Consider the following 19,697-nt stretch of genomic DNA (forward strand, 5'->3'; position numbering starts at 1 on the left):
TAAGGGGCTGTTCTGAGGTACGATGCATCGCGGAGTCATTGAGAGCCACTCGTAAATGTTCTGTTGGTTGGCCTGTTATCAGTAATGAAATGTCCTTCATGTGTTTGCTCAAAGAACAAAATTGCAAGCACACACATTTTCTTTGGAAAATGTCCTTGTCTATTTCATAGTAGGAGCCCTAAAAGAATTGGGCATCACTTGTATAGAATGCGATCGTTCAGAGTGTTGAGCCTGAAGTCATTTACGTTTAGTAGCTGATTGAAGGCAAAGTGGAAACCAGACTTGTAGTCTGTGGTGCCTTTCGCTTGCATGAGCTTTACAGCCTCTTTGAAGATCTTCTTGTTGCGAACGTTGGCCTGGACCAGGTGTTTGAAGCAAGGGACCACTGCCTCTGCCTTTTCATTAAACTGAAACAAGAAAGGAGAGAAAAAGACAGAGCAGAAGTGGGATTGAGGAACAACAATGAGAGAGCAGGCTAGATAGAGAGCAAGAGATAAAGACAGTGAGAGAGCAGGCGAGATAGAGAGCAAGAGATAAAGACAGTGAGAGAGCAGGCGAGATAGAGAGCAAGAGATAAAGACAGTGAGAGAGCAGGCGAGATAGACAGCAAGAGATAAATACTGTTAGTGAAGGAGGAAATTGGTTATGAACAAATGAATAACCGTTCATATGAGTGATTGCTGTGATGTTTAAGGTTGTGCAACATGTTTTATGCTGATGTCTATGAAAATAGTACGAAATAGAATTCAACACAAAAAAAAGGAATGTATAACCAATGAAATGTCAATCCCAGGTGTAACTACAGTAACTACCACACTACCACACTACCACAGACACACTCACCCTGGCCACGTTGACATAGTCGTCATCAGACAGAGTGTCCAGCATCTCCATTACTGATGACTTGATCAGCTTCAAAGTGAGGCCGCTCACACTACCACTCCTGAGGGGGGACAGGTATTATGAGACACACACACGCACGCACACACACTGCACTCTCTTATAATGGAACCAGTCATTTTGGTACTAAGTTATTGGAACTTTAAATGAGAAAACTCACACATCAACGAGTATGATCATGTCTTTGGGGGATGAAGCCCCTTGGATGTACCTTATGAAAAAGAATGAAGAATTCTCAAAATGAACTCTTCAGCCATAATCAAAATCAATTATTAAAAGAGAACAGAATAGGTAACACATACCATGGCCTTCTCCTCACATCATAAAGGTCGATCTTATCAGGAGCCCTCCACGGTGTGGCTACAGATAAGGCAATAAAAACATATAGAATAGTAACTTTCAGTTTTTATTTTCCCCTACCAGTATGCCACCAGACGATAATATTTGATATATATGGAGCAAATATAAGACAATGGAGCAAATATTGTATTTACATTTTATAGGTTTTCTGGTATTACTTTCCTTTGAGTTTTTGTAACCTACAAGTCCTCTTTGAGGAAGTAGATGCTTAAAGGACCAGTGCAAAAACCTGACTTTCCTGTGTTTTATATATATTTCCACACCATGAGGTTGGAATAACACTGAAATTGTGAAAATGATGAGAACGCATAAGAGCTGTTTGCAGTAAATTAGTTAGTAGTCCAAGAGAGTTCCAAACCTCTCTGCCAGCAACAGCTAGTTTTCACCTCCCCTCCCAGACAGTCCTAGCAAAACTCTAGCTTGAGAAATTGTTCTTTGCCAAAAATCTATTTTAGTTTATTTTTTAAAATGTTAATTGAAACAAATCACATTGTTGCCTAGAAATGATAGATAAATCACAGGTTTATAGCTAGAAACTCAGTGAGTGCATCCCAAATGGTACCCTATTCTCAAAATACTGTAGTGCAGTACTAGGGGCCCTGGTTAAAAATAAGGCACTATAAAGGGAATAGGGTGACATTTGGGACGTAGATATATGAGACAGAGGGGGGTTATTATGGAACACTTCAATTGTGCAGACTTGCTGACATGAAGCTTAGTTTCACAACCCAGCATATTTCCAACCATTCATATAACCATTCACATTTAAGTAAACTCGTATTGCTTTACAGTATATTGCATTGTTGTAAAGGAAAGGACCAAAGACATCCTATAATTCTAATAAGGACATCCTGTATTCCTATAATAAGAGTATCCTGTATTCCTGTAATAAGGGCATCCTATACTCCTGTAATAAGCCTGGGATAAAACCCGGGTCTGTAGTGATGCCTCAAGCACTGCGATGCAGTGCCTTAGACGACTGCGCCACTCGGGAGGCCCTATGTATTCCTGTAATAAGGGCATCCTGTATTCCTGTGATAAGGGCATCCTGTATTCCTGTAATAAAGGCATCCTGTATTCCTGTAATAAGGCATCCTGTATTCCTGTAATGAGGGCGTCCTGTATTCCTGTAATAAGGCATCCTGTATTCCTGTAATAAGGGCATCCTGTATTCCTGTAATAAAGGCATCCTGTATTCCTGTAATGTAATAAGGCATCCTGTATTCCTGTAATAAGGGCATCCTGTATTCCTGTAATAAAGGCATCCTGTATTCCTGTAATAAGGGCATCCTGTATTCCTGTGATAAGGGCATCCTGTATTCCTGTAATAAGGGCATCCTGTATTCCTGTAATAAGGGCGTCCTGTATTCCTGTAATAAAGGCATCCTGTATTCCTGTAATAAGGGCATCCTGTATTCCTGTAATAAAGGCATCCTGTATTCCTGTAATAAAGGCAATTCCTGTAATAAGGGCATCCTGTATTCCTGTAATAAAGGCATCCTGTATTCCTGTAATAAGGGCATCCTGTATTCCTGTAATAAAGGCATCCTGTATTCCTGTAATAAAGGCATCCTGTATTCCTGTAATAAAGGCATCCTGTATTCCTGTAATAAGGGCTGTATTCCTGTCCTGTATTCCTGTAATAAGGGCATGTGTATTCCTGTAATAAAGGCATCCTGTATTCCTGTAATAAAGGCATCCTGTATTCCTGTAATAAGGGCATCCTGTATTCCTGTAATAAAGGCATCCTGTATTCCTGTAATAAGGGCATCCTGTATTCCTGTAATAAGGGCATCCTGTATTCCTGTAATAAGGGCATCCTGTATTCCTGTAATAAGGGCATCCTGTATTCCTGTAATAAAGGCATCCTGTATTCCTGTAATAAGGGCATCCTGTATTCCTGTAATAAGGGCATCCTGTATTCCTGTAATGAGGGCGTCCTGTATTCCTGTAATAAAGGCATCCTGTATTCCTGTAATAAGGGCATCCTGTATTCCTGTAATAAGGGCATCCTGTATTCCTGTAATGAGGGCGTCCTGTATTCCTGTAATAAGGGCGTCCTGTATTCCTGTAATGAGGGCGTCCTATATGTCCTGTAATAAGAACATCATGTACCTGGGTAGTAGCGAGTGACCCCAGTGGCGCTACCAAATGCCTGCCAGAGTAGTGAAGGATCCTCTTGACTGTTCTCCATAAACACCTTCTCCAGCGCCTGGGTCCAGTTCAGCTCATTTAGAATCACTGGGGCTGAAGGGAAAGACCAGGTAGAAGACGGATTGGTCTCACTTACAGTGCCTATAGAACGTTTACACCCCCTTGAAATTTTCACATTTTGTTGCGTTACAAAGTGGGATTAAACTGGATTTAATTGCAATTTTTTGTCAACGATCTACACAAAATACTCTAATGTCAAATTGAAAGACAAATTATATATATTTTTAAAAGATTAATGAAAACTAAAACACTAATATACCTTGAATAGATAAGTATTCACCTCCTGAGTCAATACATGCTAGAAACACCTTTGGCAGCGATTACAGCTGAGTCTTCTTGGGTAAGTCTCAAACGAGCTTTGCCCACTGTATTGTGCAATATTTGCCCATTAATCTGTTGGAGACTATTTGACTTGAGCTCGTTTTAGTTTCATAATGAGTCCGTTTATAATTTCATAATCCCATTATCAGTAGTAATAAATTGTTATTGGTTAGGATGTTGGAGCTGGAGAGTGTTCTTGCAGCAACAAAGGGAAGTCCAGAAAGTATTTTAATGTCCAGATACACTACATGACCAAAAGTATGTGGACACCTGCTCGACGAACATCTCATTCCAAAATCATGGGCATTAATATGGAGTTGGTCCCCCTTTATTGTTACAACAGCCTCAACTCTTCTGGGAAGGTTTTCCACTAGATGTTGGAATATTGAAGCGGGGACTTGCTTCCATTCAGCCACAAGAGCAGTAGTGAGGTCGGCACTGATGTTGGGCAATTAGGTCCGGCTCGCAGACTGCGTTCCAATTCACCCCAAAGGTGTTCGATGGGGTTCAGGTTAGGGCTCTGTGCAGGCCAGCCAACTTCTTCCACACCAATCTCGACAAACCATTTCTGTATGGACCTCGGTTTGTGCACGTGGGCATTGTCATGTTGAAACAGGAAAGGGCCTCCCCCAAACTGTTGCCACAAAGTTGGAAGGACAGAATCGTCTAGAATGTCATTGTATGCAGATTTGTCCGTCGGACTGCCACATGGTGAAGCATGATCCATCACTCCAGAGAACGCGTTTCCCCTGCTCCAGAGTCCAATGGCAGCAAGCTTTACACCACTCCAACCAATGCTTGGGATTGTACATGGTGATCTTAGGCTTGTATGCGGCTGCTCGGCCATGGAAACCCATTTCATGAAGCTCACCGACAAACAGTTATTGTGGTGACGTAGTGAGTGTTGCAACCGAGGACAGATGTTGTTTTTATGTGCTACGCGCTTCAGGACTCGGTGGTCCCGTTCTGTGAGCTTGTCTGGCCTACTACTTCGCGTCCACTTCACAATAACAGCAGTTACAGTTGACCGGGTTAGCTATACCAGCGTATAAAATTGACAAACTGACTTGTCGGTGCCACGTTCAAAGTCACTGAGATCTTCAGTAAGGCCATTCTACTGCCAATGTTTGTCTATGGAGATTGCATGGCGGTGTGCTCGATTTTATACGCCTGTCAGCAATGGGTGTGGCTGAAATAGCCAAAACTACTCATTTGAAGGCGTGTCCATGTACTTTGTATATATATTATAGGTCATTGTCCTCCTGAAAGGTGAATTCATCTTTTAGTGTCTGGTGTAAAGTGGACTGAAGCAGGTTTTCCTAGGATTTTGCTTGTGCTTAGCTCCATCCCTTTTCTTTTCATTCTGAAAAAGCCCTCAGTCTTTGCCGATGTCAAGCATACCTATACCATGATGCAACTACACCATGCTTGATGTGTGTGGGTGGTTTAATACATCATCCACAGCATAATTATTAACTTGACCATGCTTAAAGATATATTCTAAGTCTGATTTATTATTGGTACCCATCTACCAATCACTGCCCTTTTCTTTATGAGGCTTTCGAAAAGCTCCCGGGTCTTTGTATTTAAATCTGTGATTGAAATGTTTTACTTCTGAACTAATTTAGACTTACCTAAACAAATGGGGTGAATACTTATGTAACGACAATATTTTTGTTATTTAATTTGTATTAATTTGTAAAAATGAGTAGAATATTTTTTGACTTTGACAATATGGAGTATTTTGTGAAGATCAATGATGAAGAAATACAACTAAATATAATTCATTCACACTTTTTAACGCAACAAAATGTGAAAAAAGTTCAAGGGGGTGAAGACATTTTATAGGCTCTGTACCTGTGAAGGAGCATGGTGTGGTGGGAGAACATTTCTGTTCTCCAGTGCTTGACATGGGCAGGAGCTCCCCGGAGAGGAGTACAAGCACCTCAAATGTTGTGCTACTTGAGCTCTTGTTCCTCTTATAGAATATTAGCTCAAAAGTATTGTGGTGCTCCTGCACCTAAATATAAACAGTACTGGAACCCAAAATTGAGTACCGGTACCTATTGAGTCCAAGTCAAGCACTGCTGTTCTCCCCTCTTCTAACTTGTAAACATTATACTTTCCACCTGTCTAAATTAAGATTGAAAACACTCTAGCCCTTTACACACAAAAAAGCATTTGGTATGGAGTTTTTCTGTACCCAAAAAATGATCACAAGCATAATTGAGGAGACAAACTATGCCAAAATATTAGTTGTTTCACAAACATCGTGTCAAATGTGTTGTACATCAGTTGTACTACCCAAGTTTGTACAGGGCCATAGTCTCAACTGAGCAGCAAATGACTGCTAAATAACATAATAACAAGACATTCATTGTCCATTGCACTAATGCGAAACTCACCTCCTTTGTAGATGTCTGTGGGGATCTGAACGGCCGTGAAGGAGTAGTTGACCTTATTTTTGAAGTTAGGGTCATACACAAACTCCACCTGTAGTGGAGGGCTCACTGTTTCCCCATCACCATCTTGCAGGGAGTACTGCTAACACACGTACACACGTAGATACACGCACACGTGCGCACACACACACACACACACACACACACACACACACAGACACACACACACACACACACAAACACACACAATATTACTACCACTTCATTCTTCAACAGATTTCAAAAGCTTTATCAACAAATGAGAGAGGATGTGTAGAAATGAGCTTTTCACTATCTACTCACATAGTCTAGCTCTGCCTTGGAATCGTAATACGTCATGTTCCACTCCTGGTAAAGATCAAAACAAAACAGACATATAACATGGGTGATGACAAGTTGGCCTAGAGTTGCAAGGCTAACGGTCATTTATCATAGATCTGGAATCGTAAGTAATTTTGGTAATTAACAGGTAATCTATGGTAAATTTATAAAAATGTATTCATTTATAGTAGTCATTTTTTGTATGTGTCCATATTGACCTTGAGTTTCTAGTGGATAGACCATATAGTTCAAGTGAAAATAGCCTAATTAATGAAAAAAAGCATCTAGTCAACAATGGCATTATTTTCAATGAACCAAGCAACTCTTCCAACTATTGACTTTTTTCACAACTGCCACCAGTTTGATGCCAAAACATTTAAAACAAAGACATATTGAGATAGTAAAGTAAATAAAAGTATGTCAAAAAATATATAGGATATTTAATGCTGAAAACCTCACAAACACCAACGGTATTCACTAAGTTAATGGTTTATATTTTAGGATAATGTTTTACAGCTTTGTCATTTTATTTTATTTGGCCTATATTACCAGAAATAATTACAGACATATCTAAAAAGGCCCCAAGATGTAATCTGATAAAATAAAATAAAAACTTGAAAGTTACCAAACTTCTGGTAAACTTGTAAACTTCTGGTAATACTCATCTGAAACAAACTGTCCTGCTGTCATGAGGGAACACCACTAACTACACCCCTGTATTTCATATACATAATACACCCACGACTGAATACGACAGTGTGGTAAAACCCACTGAATCATCCAACTCTTTTTATTGGTGCATAAGGATGGGAAGAGTTGTTACTTGTGAGCTCTGCTGGTTCATACACAGAGAGCGAGCCAGTGGTGGTGAGGCTCACAGAGGGAGTCACTGCAGCTGGGAGGGCTGGGCTGGGGTGGTGTGGCGGGGGAGGGAGGGAGGATGGGGGATAAGTCCACAGGCCCTGTCCAACCTCAATGAGCTAATGGACCAAACCATGTGGAAAAGTGTAATGTCAATGTGTGTAGGACTCAGCAGTGCTCCCCCCGGCCGAGCTGGCCATGCTTTTCGCTACACCCGCAATAACATCTGATTAATATGTGTATGTGTCCAACAAAATTTGATTTGATTTTGTCCGCGCCGCCAGTTACAGCTCCAGCTATCACAGCCCAGCACTTTCGAACCAGCTCATCCCTGAGCTCCGTCCTCTACTGGTGATCTCAGAACATCCTGGCTGTAATAACGACTGACTGTGCGCAAGGATAGATGATTGATGATGCAGTGTGGCATGGGATGAGCACAATCTAATCTTTGCAAATCTGAGTAGATTACTAGGAAATAGTACTATTGGACTCCAGCGGCTGTAGTGGTGGTAAACAGACATGGTGGTAAACCTTTGAGTTTCAGAGTGAATAAGGGGCCTGGAATCTGATGAGAAGAAGAAGAGGAAGAATACATGGGACTTGTAAAGTGCTTATCAAGGACCCAAAGTCACTTTACAATTGTAGAAACAAAACAAAAAAACAGATATCTAAAGAAAACAATGACAAACTAAAAAGCAGGGAGAAAAATCATGAAACAAAGAGAAGGGGGGGGTAGAGCTCAAGGAAGGGTAAGAGTGTGATGTGTCAGTGTATGAGTGAACCAACAGGTGTTGTGTGTGTGGGGGTGTTCTTGGTTTTACTATCCTTGTGGGGACCACAAAATCATTCGGACAAGTGGGAACATTTTGCCGGTCACCACATTAAAAGGCTATTTTAGACAGCAGTGGTGTCATTTGACTAGATGTTCAGGGGTCTATAGCCATGCTGTAGCAGAGAGAGCAGTCTATGACTAGGGTGGCTGGAGTCTTTGACAATTTTTAAGACCTTCCACTCTGACACCGCCTGGTGTAGAGGTCCTGGAAGGCAGGACGCTTGGCCCCAGTGATGTACTGGGCTGTACGCACTACCCTCTGTAGTGCCTTGCGGTCGGAGGCCGAGCAGTTGCCATACCAGGCAGTGATATAACCAGTCAGGACGCTCTCGATGGTGCAGCTGTAGAACCTTTTGAGGATCTGAGGACCCATGCCAAATCTTTTCAGTCTCCTGAGGGGGAATAGGTTTTGTCGTGCCTTCTTCACGACTGTCTTGGTGTGCTTGGACCATGTTAGTTTGTTGGTGATGTGGACACCAAGGAACTTGAAACTCTCATCCTGCTCCACTGCAGCCCTGTCGATGAAAATAGGGGCATACCCAGTCCTCTTTTTCCTGTAGTCCACAAACATCTCCTTTGTCTTGATCACATTGAGGGAGAGGTTGTTGTCCTGGCACCACATGGCCAGGTCTCTGACCTCCTCCCTATAGGCTGTCTTGTTGTTGTCGGTGATCAGGCCTACAACTGTTGTGTCATCAGCAATATTAATGATGGTGTCAGAGTAGTGCCTGGCCATGCAGTCATGAATGAACACAGAGTACAGGAGGGGACTGAGCACGCACCCCTGAGGGTCCCCTGTGTTGAGGATCGGCGTGGCGGATGTGTTGTTACCTACCCTTACCACCTAGGGGCGGGCCGTCGGGAAGTCCAGGATCCAGTTGCAGAGGGAGGTGTTTAGTCCCAGGGTCCTTAGCTTATTGATGAGCTTTGAGGGTACTATGGTGTTGAACGCTGAGCTGTCGTCAATGAATAGCATTCTCACATAGGTGTTCCTTTTTTCCTGGTGGGAATGGGCAGTGTGGAGTGCAATAAAGATTGCATCATCTGTGGATCTGTTGGGGCGGTATGCAAACTGGAGTGAGTCTAGGGTTTCTGGGATGATGGTGTTGATGCAGAGAGCGTGATCACACAGTCTTTCTGAACAGCTGGTGCTCTCATGCATGTTTCAGTGTTGTTTGCCTCGAAGCGAGAATAGAAGTAGTTTAGCTCATCTGGTAGGCTCGTTGTCTATAAATGTAGAAAGTTCAGCACTGTTGCTACTCTCCCTAGGAGTGGCCATCCTGCAAATATGACTGCAAGAGCACAGCACAGAATGCTCAATGAGGTTAAGAAGAATCCTAGAGTGTCAGCTAAAGACTTACAGAAATCTCTGGAACATGCTAACATCTCTGTTGACGAGTCTACGATAGGTAAAAATACTAAGCAAGAATGGTGTTCATGGGAGGACAACACGGAAGAAGCCACTGCTGTCCAAAAAAACATTGCTGCACGTATGCAGTTTGCAAAAGTGCACCTGAAGGTTCCACAGTGCTACTGGAAAAATATTCTGTGGACAGATGAAACTACAGTTGAGTTGATTGGAAGGAACACAACACTATGTTTTGAGGAATATAAGCCACAGCACACCAACATCAAAACCTCATCCCAACTGTAAAGTATGGTGGAGGAAGCATCATGGTTTGGGGCTGCTTTGCTGCCTCAGGGCCTTGGACAGCTTGCTATTGTTAGCTTCTAATTTTCAGAGTAAATAACTCACGGACACTAGAGAAGCTTAACCAAGTTTAATTCTTCCCAAAGGGTCGACACAGCTGTAATTCAAACACAGACATGGCTCCTCCTTATCGCTAAACATTGCATAATTATTGCTAAGCAGGGAGCTAAGTGATATGAACCTTCAACGGTTTCTCCCCTTAGCAGTACTGCCACATGCGATCGTGTTTCCTTCACACAGCCCCTCCCAAGCTTCATTATGGCACCCCTCATGTCTCTTTTATAACTAATGTTCCTATAGTTCTGAGTATAACAATGTTCAAAGTTTAACCCAGAATCCAGAATCCAACCCTATCATCGACGGGAAAATTAATTCTTAAGTTTATGAAGACATTTTGCAGGAGAATGTTCTGTCCACCAATTGAAGCTCATCAGAAGTTGGGTGATGCAACAGGACAACGACCCAAAACACAGAAGTAAATCAACAACAGAATGGTTTCAACAGAATTAATACTCCTTCTGGAGTGGCCCAGTCAGATTTCTGACCTCAATCCAATTGAGATGCTGTGGCATGACCTCAAGAGAGCAGTTCACACCAGACATCCCATGAATATTGCTGAACTGAAACAGTTTTGTAAAGAGGAATGGTCCAAAATTCCTCCTGACTGTTGTGCAGGTCTGATCCGCAACTACAGAAAACATTTGGTTGAAGTTATTGCTGCCAAAGGAGGGTCAACCTGTTATAAAATCCAAGGGTTCACATACTTTTTCCGCCCTGCACTGAATGGTTACTCAGTGTGTTCAATAAAGACATGAAAACGTATAATTGTATGTGTGTTATTAGTTTAAGCAGACTGCGTTTGTCTATTGTTGTGACCTAGATGAAGATCAGATCAAATTTTATGGCCAATTCATTCAGAAATCCAGGTATTTCCAAAGAGTTCACATACTTTTCTTGCCACTGTATAGTTTAAAGCCGATGTGCAAAACCGATGTCAAAGCTGACGTTCATACCTGTATAAGGTATGTAGATGACGTAATGACGCCACGAAAAGCGCTACACGTGCAACACAGCATTCATAACCTAGCCCACAATGTCTGCTGTGTGGATCTATTTTAAAGTTTCAAATGAAGATAACAAAAAGGCCATATGCAACGTTTTAGCTGCTATTATTGTAAGGATCCACACTGGAGACGTGAAGAAGGTAGAGGGAGTGAACATTTAATAACCACATACAGGAACAGAATATGGACAATAAAATGGAAAAGACAATAATGCTGACACGGATGAAACAGAGGAAACAGACACATATAGGGAAGGCAATCAAAACGTGAAGGAGTCCAGGTGAGTCCAATGAGCGCTGATGCGCGCAATGATGGTGACAGGTGGACAAAGGAAGAATTGGCTTTGGGGTTGATCAGTGAAATATACCTGCTGGACCGAGTGCTACAGGTGGGTGCTGCTATGGTGACCAGTGAGCTGAGATAAGGCGGGGCTTTACCTAGCAAAGACTTATAGGTGACCTGGAGCTTGGTGACGAATATGAAGTGAAGGCCAGCCAACAAGAGCATACAGGTTGCAGTGGTGGGTAGAATATGGGTCTTTGGTGAGAAAACGGGTGGCACTGTGATAGACTGCATCCAATTTGCTGAGTAGAGTGCTGGAGGCTATTTTGTAAATGACATCGCTGAAGTCAAGGATTGGTAGGATAGTCAGTTTTAAGAGCATATGTTTGGCAGCATGAGTGAAGGATGCTTTGTTGCGAAATAGGAAGCCGATTCTAGATTTAATTTTGGATTGGAGATGCTTAATCTGAGTCTGGAAGGAGAGTTTACAGTCTAACCAGACAACTAGGTAGTTGTCCACATATTCTAAGTCAGAACCATCCAGAGTAGTGATGCTAGACGGGCGGGCAGAGATCGGTTGAAGAGCATGCATTTAGTATTACTTGCATTTAGGAGCAGTTGGAGGCCACGGAAGGAGAGTTGTATGGCATTGAAGCTCGTCTGGAGGTTAATCAACAGTGTCCAAAGAAGGGCCAGAAGTATACAGAATGGTGTCGTCTGCTTAAAAGTGGATCAGAAAATCACCAGCAGCAAGAGCGACATCATTGATATATACAGAGAAAAGAGTCGTCCCGAGAATTTAACCCTGTGGCACCCCCATAGACTGCTAGAGGTCCGGACAACAGGCCCTCCGATTTGACACACTGAACTTTGTCTGAGAAGTAGTTGGTGAACAATGCGAGGCAGTCATTTGAGAAACCAAGGCTGTTGAGTCTGCCGATAAGAATGCGGTGATTGGCAGTGTCGAAAGCCTTGGCCAGGTTGATGAATACGGCTGCACAGTATTGTCTTTTATCGATGGCGGTTATGATATTGTTTAGGACCTTGAGCGTGGCTAAGGTGCACCCATGACCAGTTCGGAAACCAGATTGCAAATTTCTGTTTGAAAAAGCTAACCTTTGTTTTCCTAACTGCCTGTGTATATTGGTTCTTTGGGGATGCTTTTCTGCAAAGGGGACAGGACGACTGCACCGTATTGAGGGGAGGATGGATGGGGCCATGTATCGCGAGATCTTGGCCAACAACCTCCTTCCTTCAGTAAGAGCATTGAAGATGGGTCGTGGCTGGGTCTTCTAGCATGACAACCACCCGAAACACACAGCCAGGGCAACTAAGTAGTGGCTCCGTAAGAAGCATCTCCAGGTCCTGGAGTGGCCTAGCCAGTCTTCAGACCTGAACCCAATAGAAAATCTTTGGAGGGAGCTGAAAGTCCGTATTGTCCAGTGACAGCCCCGAAACCTGAAGGATCTGGAGAAGGTCTGTGTGGAGGAGTGGGCCAAAATCCCTGCTGCAGTGTGTGCAAACCTGGTCAAGAACTACAGGAATCGTATGATCTCTGTAATTGCAAACAAAGGTTTCTGTACCAAATATTAACTTCTGCTTTTCTGATGTATCAAATACTTATGTCATGCAATAAAATGCAAATTAATTACTTAAAAATCATACATTGTGATTTTTGTTTTAGATTCAGCCTCTCACAGTTAAAGTGTACCAATGATAAACATTACAGTCCTCTACATGCTTTGTAAGTAGGAAAACCTGCAAAATCGGCAGTGTATCAAATACTTGTTCTCCCCACTGTACAAGGGTATGGTAGGATGTGAGTACAGTGGAGGTAAACCTATACGTTGTGTGATGATGAGAGAGGTTTCATCTTTGGAACCTAAGGTATTTTGAGAGGGGCTGAGTGCTCTACAGTGAAATAAAATAAAAACTAGCCAAGACAGCAGTAGACAAGACATATTGACATTAGACAGAGGCATAAAGCAATCACAGGTGTTGATCAGGAGAGCTAAGACAACAATGGGTAAATGGCAATGAATGGGCAGAGCGTGTCAGTTAGGTACATACAGGACCTGAGTTCGAGGCTGGGACCGACAGGTAAACAAAATGAGGTGCCGTGTTATTGAAACAGTCCAGGGGGCATCAGCTATGTAGCCGATTGATCATAGGGTCAAAAGAGCAGCAATAGGTAAGTCCGGGTGCTGTTCGGTAGTCACTACTACGGGGGAGTAGGGGACACAGTGTTCAGAAAAGCTGCGGGCCGGGGCTATTAGATGGTTCTGCGGCGATTTCGTAACAGAATAACCTGTTGAGACCACATCGGGCGATCACGTCGGCAGTCCAGTCGTGATGGATCGGCGGGGCTCCTTGTCGACAATAAAGGCGGCTTTGGAAGAATGCGGAGTCGCCAGTTTGCCATGCTACACACGCTGCAACTGGCTGTGAACAAAGGTGTTTTGTCCCAACGCAGCAAATCTGACATTGGCAACAAGTAGGAAGATAGTGGGTCATTTTAAACACTCGCAGCTAGCATACAACCACCTGCAAGCAATACAGGAGCAGCTTGGAGTGAAAACAGAACTGCACTTTTTACATAATGGAGAGCCTGCTGGAAAAAAAACGAGTTTAGAGTATTCTAATGTGGGAACATTGAATTACATTTTTATTTTATGCTCATATTAACGGTTGGTGGCAGTGGCTAGCTATAGGATGGACTGCAGTCTCTCCTTCTCCACAAGAAACAAACATTAACTATCCCTTTAAAATAGGACCATAGAAAATCCTGACTAGAGGTAGCTCTCCAAGACGGTTAGCCACCCCAAATCTATGTTTCCCAAATCCTGTGGGTTTGAATATGTTCATGTGACATTTGATTCTACAAATTATCCCACTCTGAAGAAAAATCAAATTAATCACTTTTCAGGTGGTTGAGGCTGATTTGCAAAACCTTGCCATCATCTGACTCTGCATAGGCAAGCTCTTTTGCATTTATGCCTACCATTTTTGCTTAGCAGCAAAACAGGTTATTTGAGGAAAGTGGCATTTCAGAATAGCTATGCCAAATTTTTTGCACTATTACTTTGGTGCCTTGTTGGCAACAGGATTCATATTTTTTAATATTTGTATTCTGTACAGGCTTCCTTCTTTTCACTCTGTCAATTTGGTTAGTATTGTAGAGTAACTACAATGTTGTTTTCTCCAATCACAGCCATTAAACTCTGTTTTAAAGTGACCATTGGCCTCATGGTGAAATCTCTGAGTGAAATCTCCTCTCTGGCAATTAAGTTAGGAAGGACGCCTGTATCTTTGTAGCGAAGTAGTCTATTCATTTTCCAGCCAAATTAATTGTAGTCTGATCATTGGAGATGTAGTTATGTATTTATTTTAATTAAAATTGACCTCTGACATGACCTTTGACCCTAGACAGCAGTTACTGCCTTCTTGCTTGGTACACCCACTGAAATACATTTCCATTATGATATTTATTTTTGTACAAAAATGTGTTCATAGATTTATTTGTACGTGGCTGTCAGTGTTATATAGTTTGAAACCTGTATTAGCAAACAACAATAAATAATACCAAGGTGAACCGTAGTAAATGCAGCCCAAATCTCGGTGAAACCAAGGTGAAAGGCAGTAACTGAAGTGAGTGATGAAAGTTACTGCTTTTTTCCTTGGTTTCACCGTAACCTTTTCTCCAAAACAACACAGTGGAGGCAGGATATTTCTCCACATGATAAAGCATGTGTTTAACGTATCAATAATGTCAACACATTTCTGACCAAATGTGCAGTTACTGCTCTTTTGCTTTGTAGGGCAGAATAGGTGCCCGTCTTGGCGAGGAATTGGAAAACCTTCCTGGTCTTTGTGGTTGAATCTGTGTTTGAAATTCACTGCTCGACTGAGGGACCTTACAGATAACTGTACAGTATGTGTGGGGTACAGAGTTATGTTAAACACTATTATTGCACAGAGAGTGCAACTTATTATGTGACTTGTTGAAGCAAATTTTTACTCCTGAACTTATTTAGCTTTGCCATAACAAAGGGGTTGAATACTTAGAGACAATTTTCTTTTGACAAACATAATTCCGCTTTGACATTATGGGGTATTGTGTGTAGGCCAGTGACAAAAGAAATCTACATTTAATACATTTTAAAGTGAGGCTGTAATGCAAAAAAATGTGGAGAAAGTCGAGGGGTGTGAATACTTTTTGAAGGCACTGTATTGCCCCCCCCCCCCACTAGAATCCGTGACACATTTGGGTTCACAATCGGTTTGGGTAAAATAATGTTCATAGTTAGACAAAACAGGTCACGCTACCAACATTTCTGCTGAATGCTGCCGTTTTGATGTTACAGCCTAATTAACCTCATGCTAAATTGCCAATGGCCAAACAAAGTGAAAAATGAAGCTTATGGATCTGGGCTCATGTAAGTGGTGGATTAAATCACTAGTGTCACCAGTGGCATAGACAGAAATTAATTTTGGGTGGAAGCAGCTAACTTCCGGCAAATTTACACATTTTGCCATGGGGCAAATAGAAAAATGTGAGGTTTTATATCTGATCTCATGCTATTCTACATATTTTGACATGAGGCAGAGAGGAAAATGTGTGGTTTTATAGCTCATCTCATGCTATTCTACACATTTTGACATGAGGCTAAGAGAAAATGTAGCATTTTTTTAGATAATTAATGCTCAAATACAGTGGGGCAAAAAAGTATTTAGTCAGCCACCAATTGTGCAAGTTCTCCCACTTAAAAAGATGAGAGAGGCCTGTAATTTTCATCGTAGGTACACTTCAACTATGACAGACAAAATGAGAAAAAAAAATCCAGAAAATCACATTGTAGGATTTTTAATGAATTTATTTGCAAATTATAGTGGAAAATAAGTATTTGGTCACCTACAAACAAGCAAGATTTCTGGCTCTCACAGACCTGTAACTTCTTCTTTAAGAGGCTCCTCTGTCCTCCACTTGTTACCTGTATTAATGGCACCTGTTTGAACTTGTTATCTGTATAAAAGACACCTGTCCACAACCTCAAACAGTCACACTCCAAACTCCACTATGGCCAAGACCAAAGAGCTGTCAAAGGACACCAGAAACAAAATTGTAGACCTGCACCAGGCTGGGAAGACTGAATCTGCAATAGATAAGCAGCTTGGTTTGAAGAAATCAACTGTGGGAGCAATTATTAGGAAATGGAAGACATACAAGACCACCAATAATCTTCCTCGTTCTGGGGCTCCACGCAAGATCTCACCCCGAGGGGTCAAAATGATCACAAGAACGGTGAGCAAAAATGCCAGAACCACATGGGGGGACCTAGTGAATGACCTGCAGAGAGCTGGGACCAAAGTAAGAAAGCCTACCATCAGTAACACACTACGCCGCCAGGGACTCAAATCCTGCAGTGCCAGACGTGTCCCCCTGCTTAAGCCAGTACATGTCCAGGCCCGTCTGAAGTTTGCTCGAGAGCATTTGGATGATCCAGAAGAAGATTGGGAGAATGTCATATGGTCAGATGAAACCAAAATATAACTTTTTGGTAAAAACTCAACTCGTCGTGTTTGGAGGACAAAGAATGCTGAGTTGCATCCAAAGAACACCATACCTACTGTGAAGCATGGGGGTGGAAACATCATGCTTTGAGGCTTTTTTTCTGCAAAGGGACCAGGACGACTGATCCGTGTAAAGGAAAGAATGAATGGGGCCATGTATCGTGAGATTTTGAGTGAAAACCTTCTTCCATCAGCAAGGGCATTGAAGATGAAACGTGGCTGGGTCTTTCAACATGATAATGATCCCAAACACACCGCCCGGGCAACGAAGGAGTGGCTTCGTAAGAAGCATTTCAAGGTCCTGGAGTGGCCTAGCCAGTCTCCAGATCTCAACCCATAGAAAATCATTGGAGGGAGTTGAAAGTCCGTGTTGCCCAGCAACAGCCCCAAAACATCACTGCTCTAGAGGAGATCTGCATGGAGGAATGGGCCAAAATACCAGCAACAGTGTGTGAAAACCTTGTGAAGACTTACAGAAAACGCTTGACCTCTGTCATTGCCAACAAAGGGTATATAACAAAGTATTGAGATAAACTTTTGTTATTGACCAAATACTTATTTTCCACCATAACTTGCAAATAAATAAATAAAAAATCCTACAATGTGATTTTCTGGATTTTTTTTCTCTCATTTTGTCTGTCATAGTTGAAGTGTACCTATGATGAAAATTACAGGCCTCATCTTTTTAAGTGGGAGAACTTGCACAATACTTTTTTGCCCCACTGTATCGACTGGTCGATTTACCAAGATTTTGTTAGACAAGCAGTTGCAAATATACAGTGCATTTGGAAATGATTCAGACCCCTTTTTCCACATTTTGTCACGTTACAGCCTTTTTCTAAAATGTATTCAATATTTTTTACCTTCATCAATCTACACACACTACCCCATAATGACAAAGCAAAAACAGGTTTTAGAAATTTTTGCAAATGTAAAGCAAATTTTAAACTGAAATTTCTAATTTAAATAAGTATTCAGACCCTTTGTTGAAGGACCTTTGGCAGCGATTACAGCCTCTAGTCTTCTTGGGTGTGACGCTACAAGCTTGGTACACCTGAAATTGGGGAGTTTCTCCCAATCCTCTCAAACTCTGTCAGGTTTGACGGGGAGCGTTGCTGCACAGCTATTTTCAGATCTCTCCTGAGATGTTTGACCGGGTTCAAGTCAGGTTTCTGGCTGGGCTACTCAAGGACAGTTAGAGACTTGTCCCGAAGTCATTCCTGCAATGTCTTGGCTATGTGCTTAGGTTGGTTGTCCTGTTGGAAGGTGAATCTTCACCCCAGTCTGAGATCCTGAGCGCTCTGGAGCAGGTTTTCATCAAGGATCTCGCTGTACTTTGCTCTGTTCATCTTTGAAAAACATCCAAAAGACATTATGCTGCCACCACCATGCTTCACCGTAGGGATGGTGCCAGGTTTCCTCCAGGCGTGATGCTTGGTATTCAGGCCAAAGAGTTTAATATTGGTTTCATCAGACCAGAGAATCTTGTTCCTCATGGTCTGAGAGTATTTAGGTGCCTTTTGGCAAACTACAAGCAAGCTGTCATGTACCTTTTACTGAAGAGTGGCTTCCGTCTGACCACTCTACCATAAAGACCTGATTGGTGGAGAGCTGCTGGGATGGTTGTCCTTCTGAGAGGTTATCCCATCTCCACAGAGGAACTTTGGAGGTCTGTCAGAGTGACCATAGGGTTCTTGGTCACCTCCCTGACTCAGGCCCTTCTTCCCCAATTGCTCAGTTTTGCCTGGCCGCCAGCTCTAGGAAGAGTCTTGGTGGTTCCAAACTTCTTCCATTTAAGAATGATGGAGGCCACTGTGTTCTTGGGGACCTGGAATGCTGCATGAATGTTTTTGTACCCTTCCCCAGATCTGTGCCTCGACACAATCCTGTCTCGGAGCTTTACTGGCAATTCCTTCCACCTCATGACTTTGTTTTTGCTCTGATATGTACTGTTAACTGTGAGACCTTATATAGACAGGTGTATGCCTTTCCAAATCATGTCCAATCAATTGAATTTACCACAGGTGGACTCCAATCAAGTTGTAGAAAGAAAGTATTATCAATGGAAACAGGATGCACCTGTGCTCAATTTTGAAAATCATAGCAAAGGGTCTGGAAAGTTATGTAAGGTCAAGGAGAATTAGGATGTTGAGGGCACCAGTACCAGCAGTGGTGAGGAGGTCATTGATGACTTTGAGGGGTGCATGATGATGTTTGTGGGACCATTTACTGTTGATCTAATCATTACATCAATAGGGGATGTGCTTAGTATCATGACCCCCTGCTGAATCTTTTATACATTACAAATGCAGACAGTCTGCTGGTAGAGTGTGTTACAGTAGTGTTACCTTGACGCTGTCGTGCCAGGGATGGTCTCGCTGGACACGTTCTGCCTCACTGGCCAGCCTCTGCAAGTTCAAGAGTTCAGGTTAGAGAACAGAGAAAACAAAGGTCCTGCCCTTTATTTTGAATAGGCCTAGTTGAATGGGAGGGATATTTAAAAAATGATATTCACATGATTTAGATATGTCCACTGCCAAAAGTGTCCACCCCTGGTACACAACGGGATTCAATTAGCTGTTAGCGTCTGGTGCTAGGGCCGTTGCTAGAAACGGTCAAATTCTGACCTGCCTATGTAAGGAACCAAGGCGTCTGTTACTATGCTGGTTGCTATTCTGGTTCCTATGCTGGTTGCTAGCTCTATTTAACCTCAGCGCTCAAGGAGGACGGAGGACATGGGCAGTTCTGGGTCTATGTCACCTCATAAGCCCATTTCTAAAGTAGCCTAAATGGTCTGACTTCATAGAAATGTAATGGGT

At 42.4% G+C, this 19,697-nt stretch overlaps 1 protein-coding gene across 5 annotated transcripts in view; it reads right to left on the reverse strand.

The window, feature by feature from the left end:
* The window catches only part of LOC135539657 (voltage-dependent calcium channel subunit alpha-2/delta-2-like), a 96,845-nt gene that overhangs the window by 29,832 nt on the left and 47,316 nt on the right, over positions 1–19,697 (reverse strand). For 3 of the 5 annotated variants that reach the window (XM_064965680.1, XM_064965677.1, XM_064965682.1), the window contains 8 exons: positions 19,227–19,286; positions 6,540–6,584; positions 6,201–6,339; positions 3,376–3,507; positions 1,203–1,260; positions 1,061–1,111; positions 844–943; positions 246–407 (listed from right to left, as the gene is read on the reverse strand). In XM_064965680.1, the coding sequence (XP_064821752.1) occupies positions 246–407; positions 844–943; positions 1,061–1,111; positions 1,203–1,260; positions 3,376–3,507; positions 6,201–6,339; positions 6,540–6,584; positions 19,227–19,286 (747 nt within the window). The remainder of the gene's footprint in view (positions 1–245; positions 408–843; positions 944–1,060; positions 1,112–1,202; positions 1,261–3,375; positions 3,508–6,200; positions 6,340–6,539; positions 6,585–19,226; positions 19,287–19,697) is intronic. The other 2 variants (XM_064965681.1, XM_064965678.1) reach the window with 1 other exon arrangement.

This window comes from Oncorhynchus masou, chromosome 5 (assembly GCF_036934945.1).
Source record: "Oncorhynchus masou masou isolate Uvic2021 chromosome 5, UVic_Omas_1.1, whole genome shotgun sequence".
Taxonomy (NCBI): Eukaryota; Metazoa; Chordata; class Actinopteri; order Salmoniformes; family Salmonidae; genus Oncorhynchus; species Oncorhynchus masou.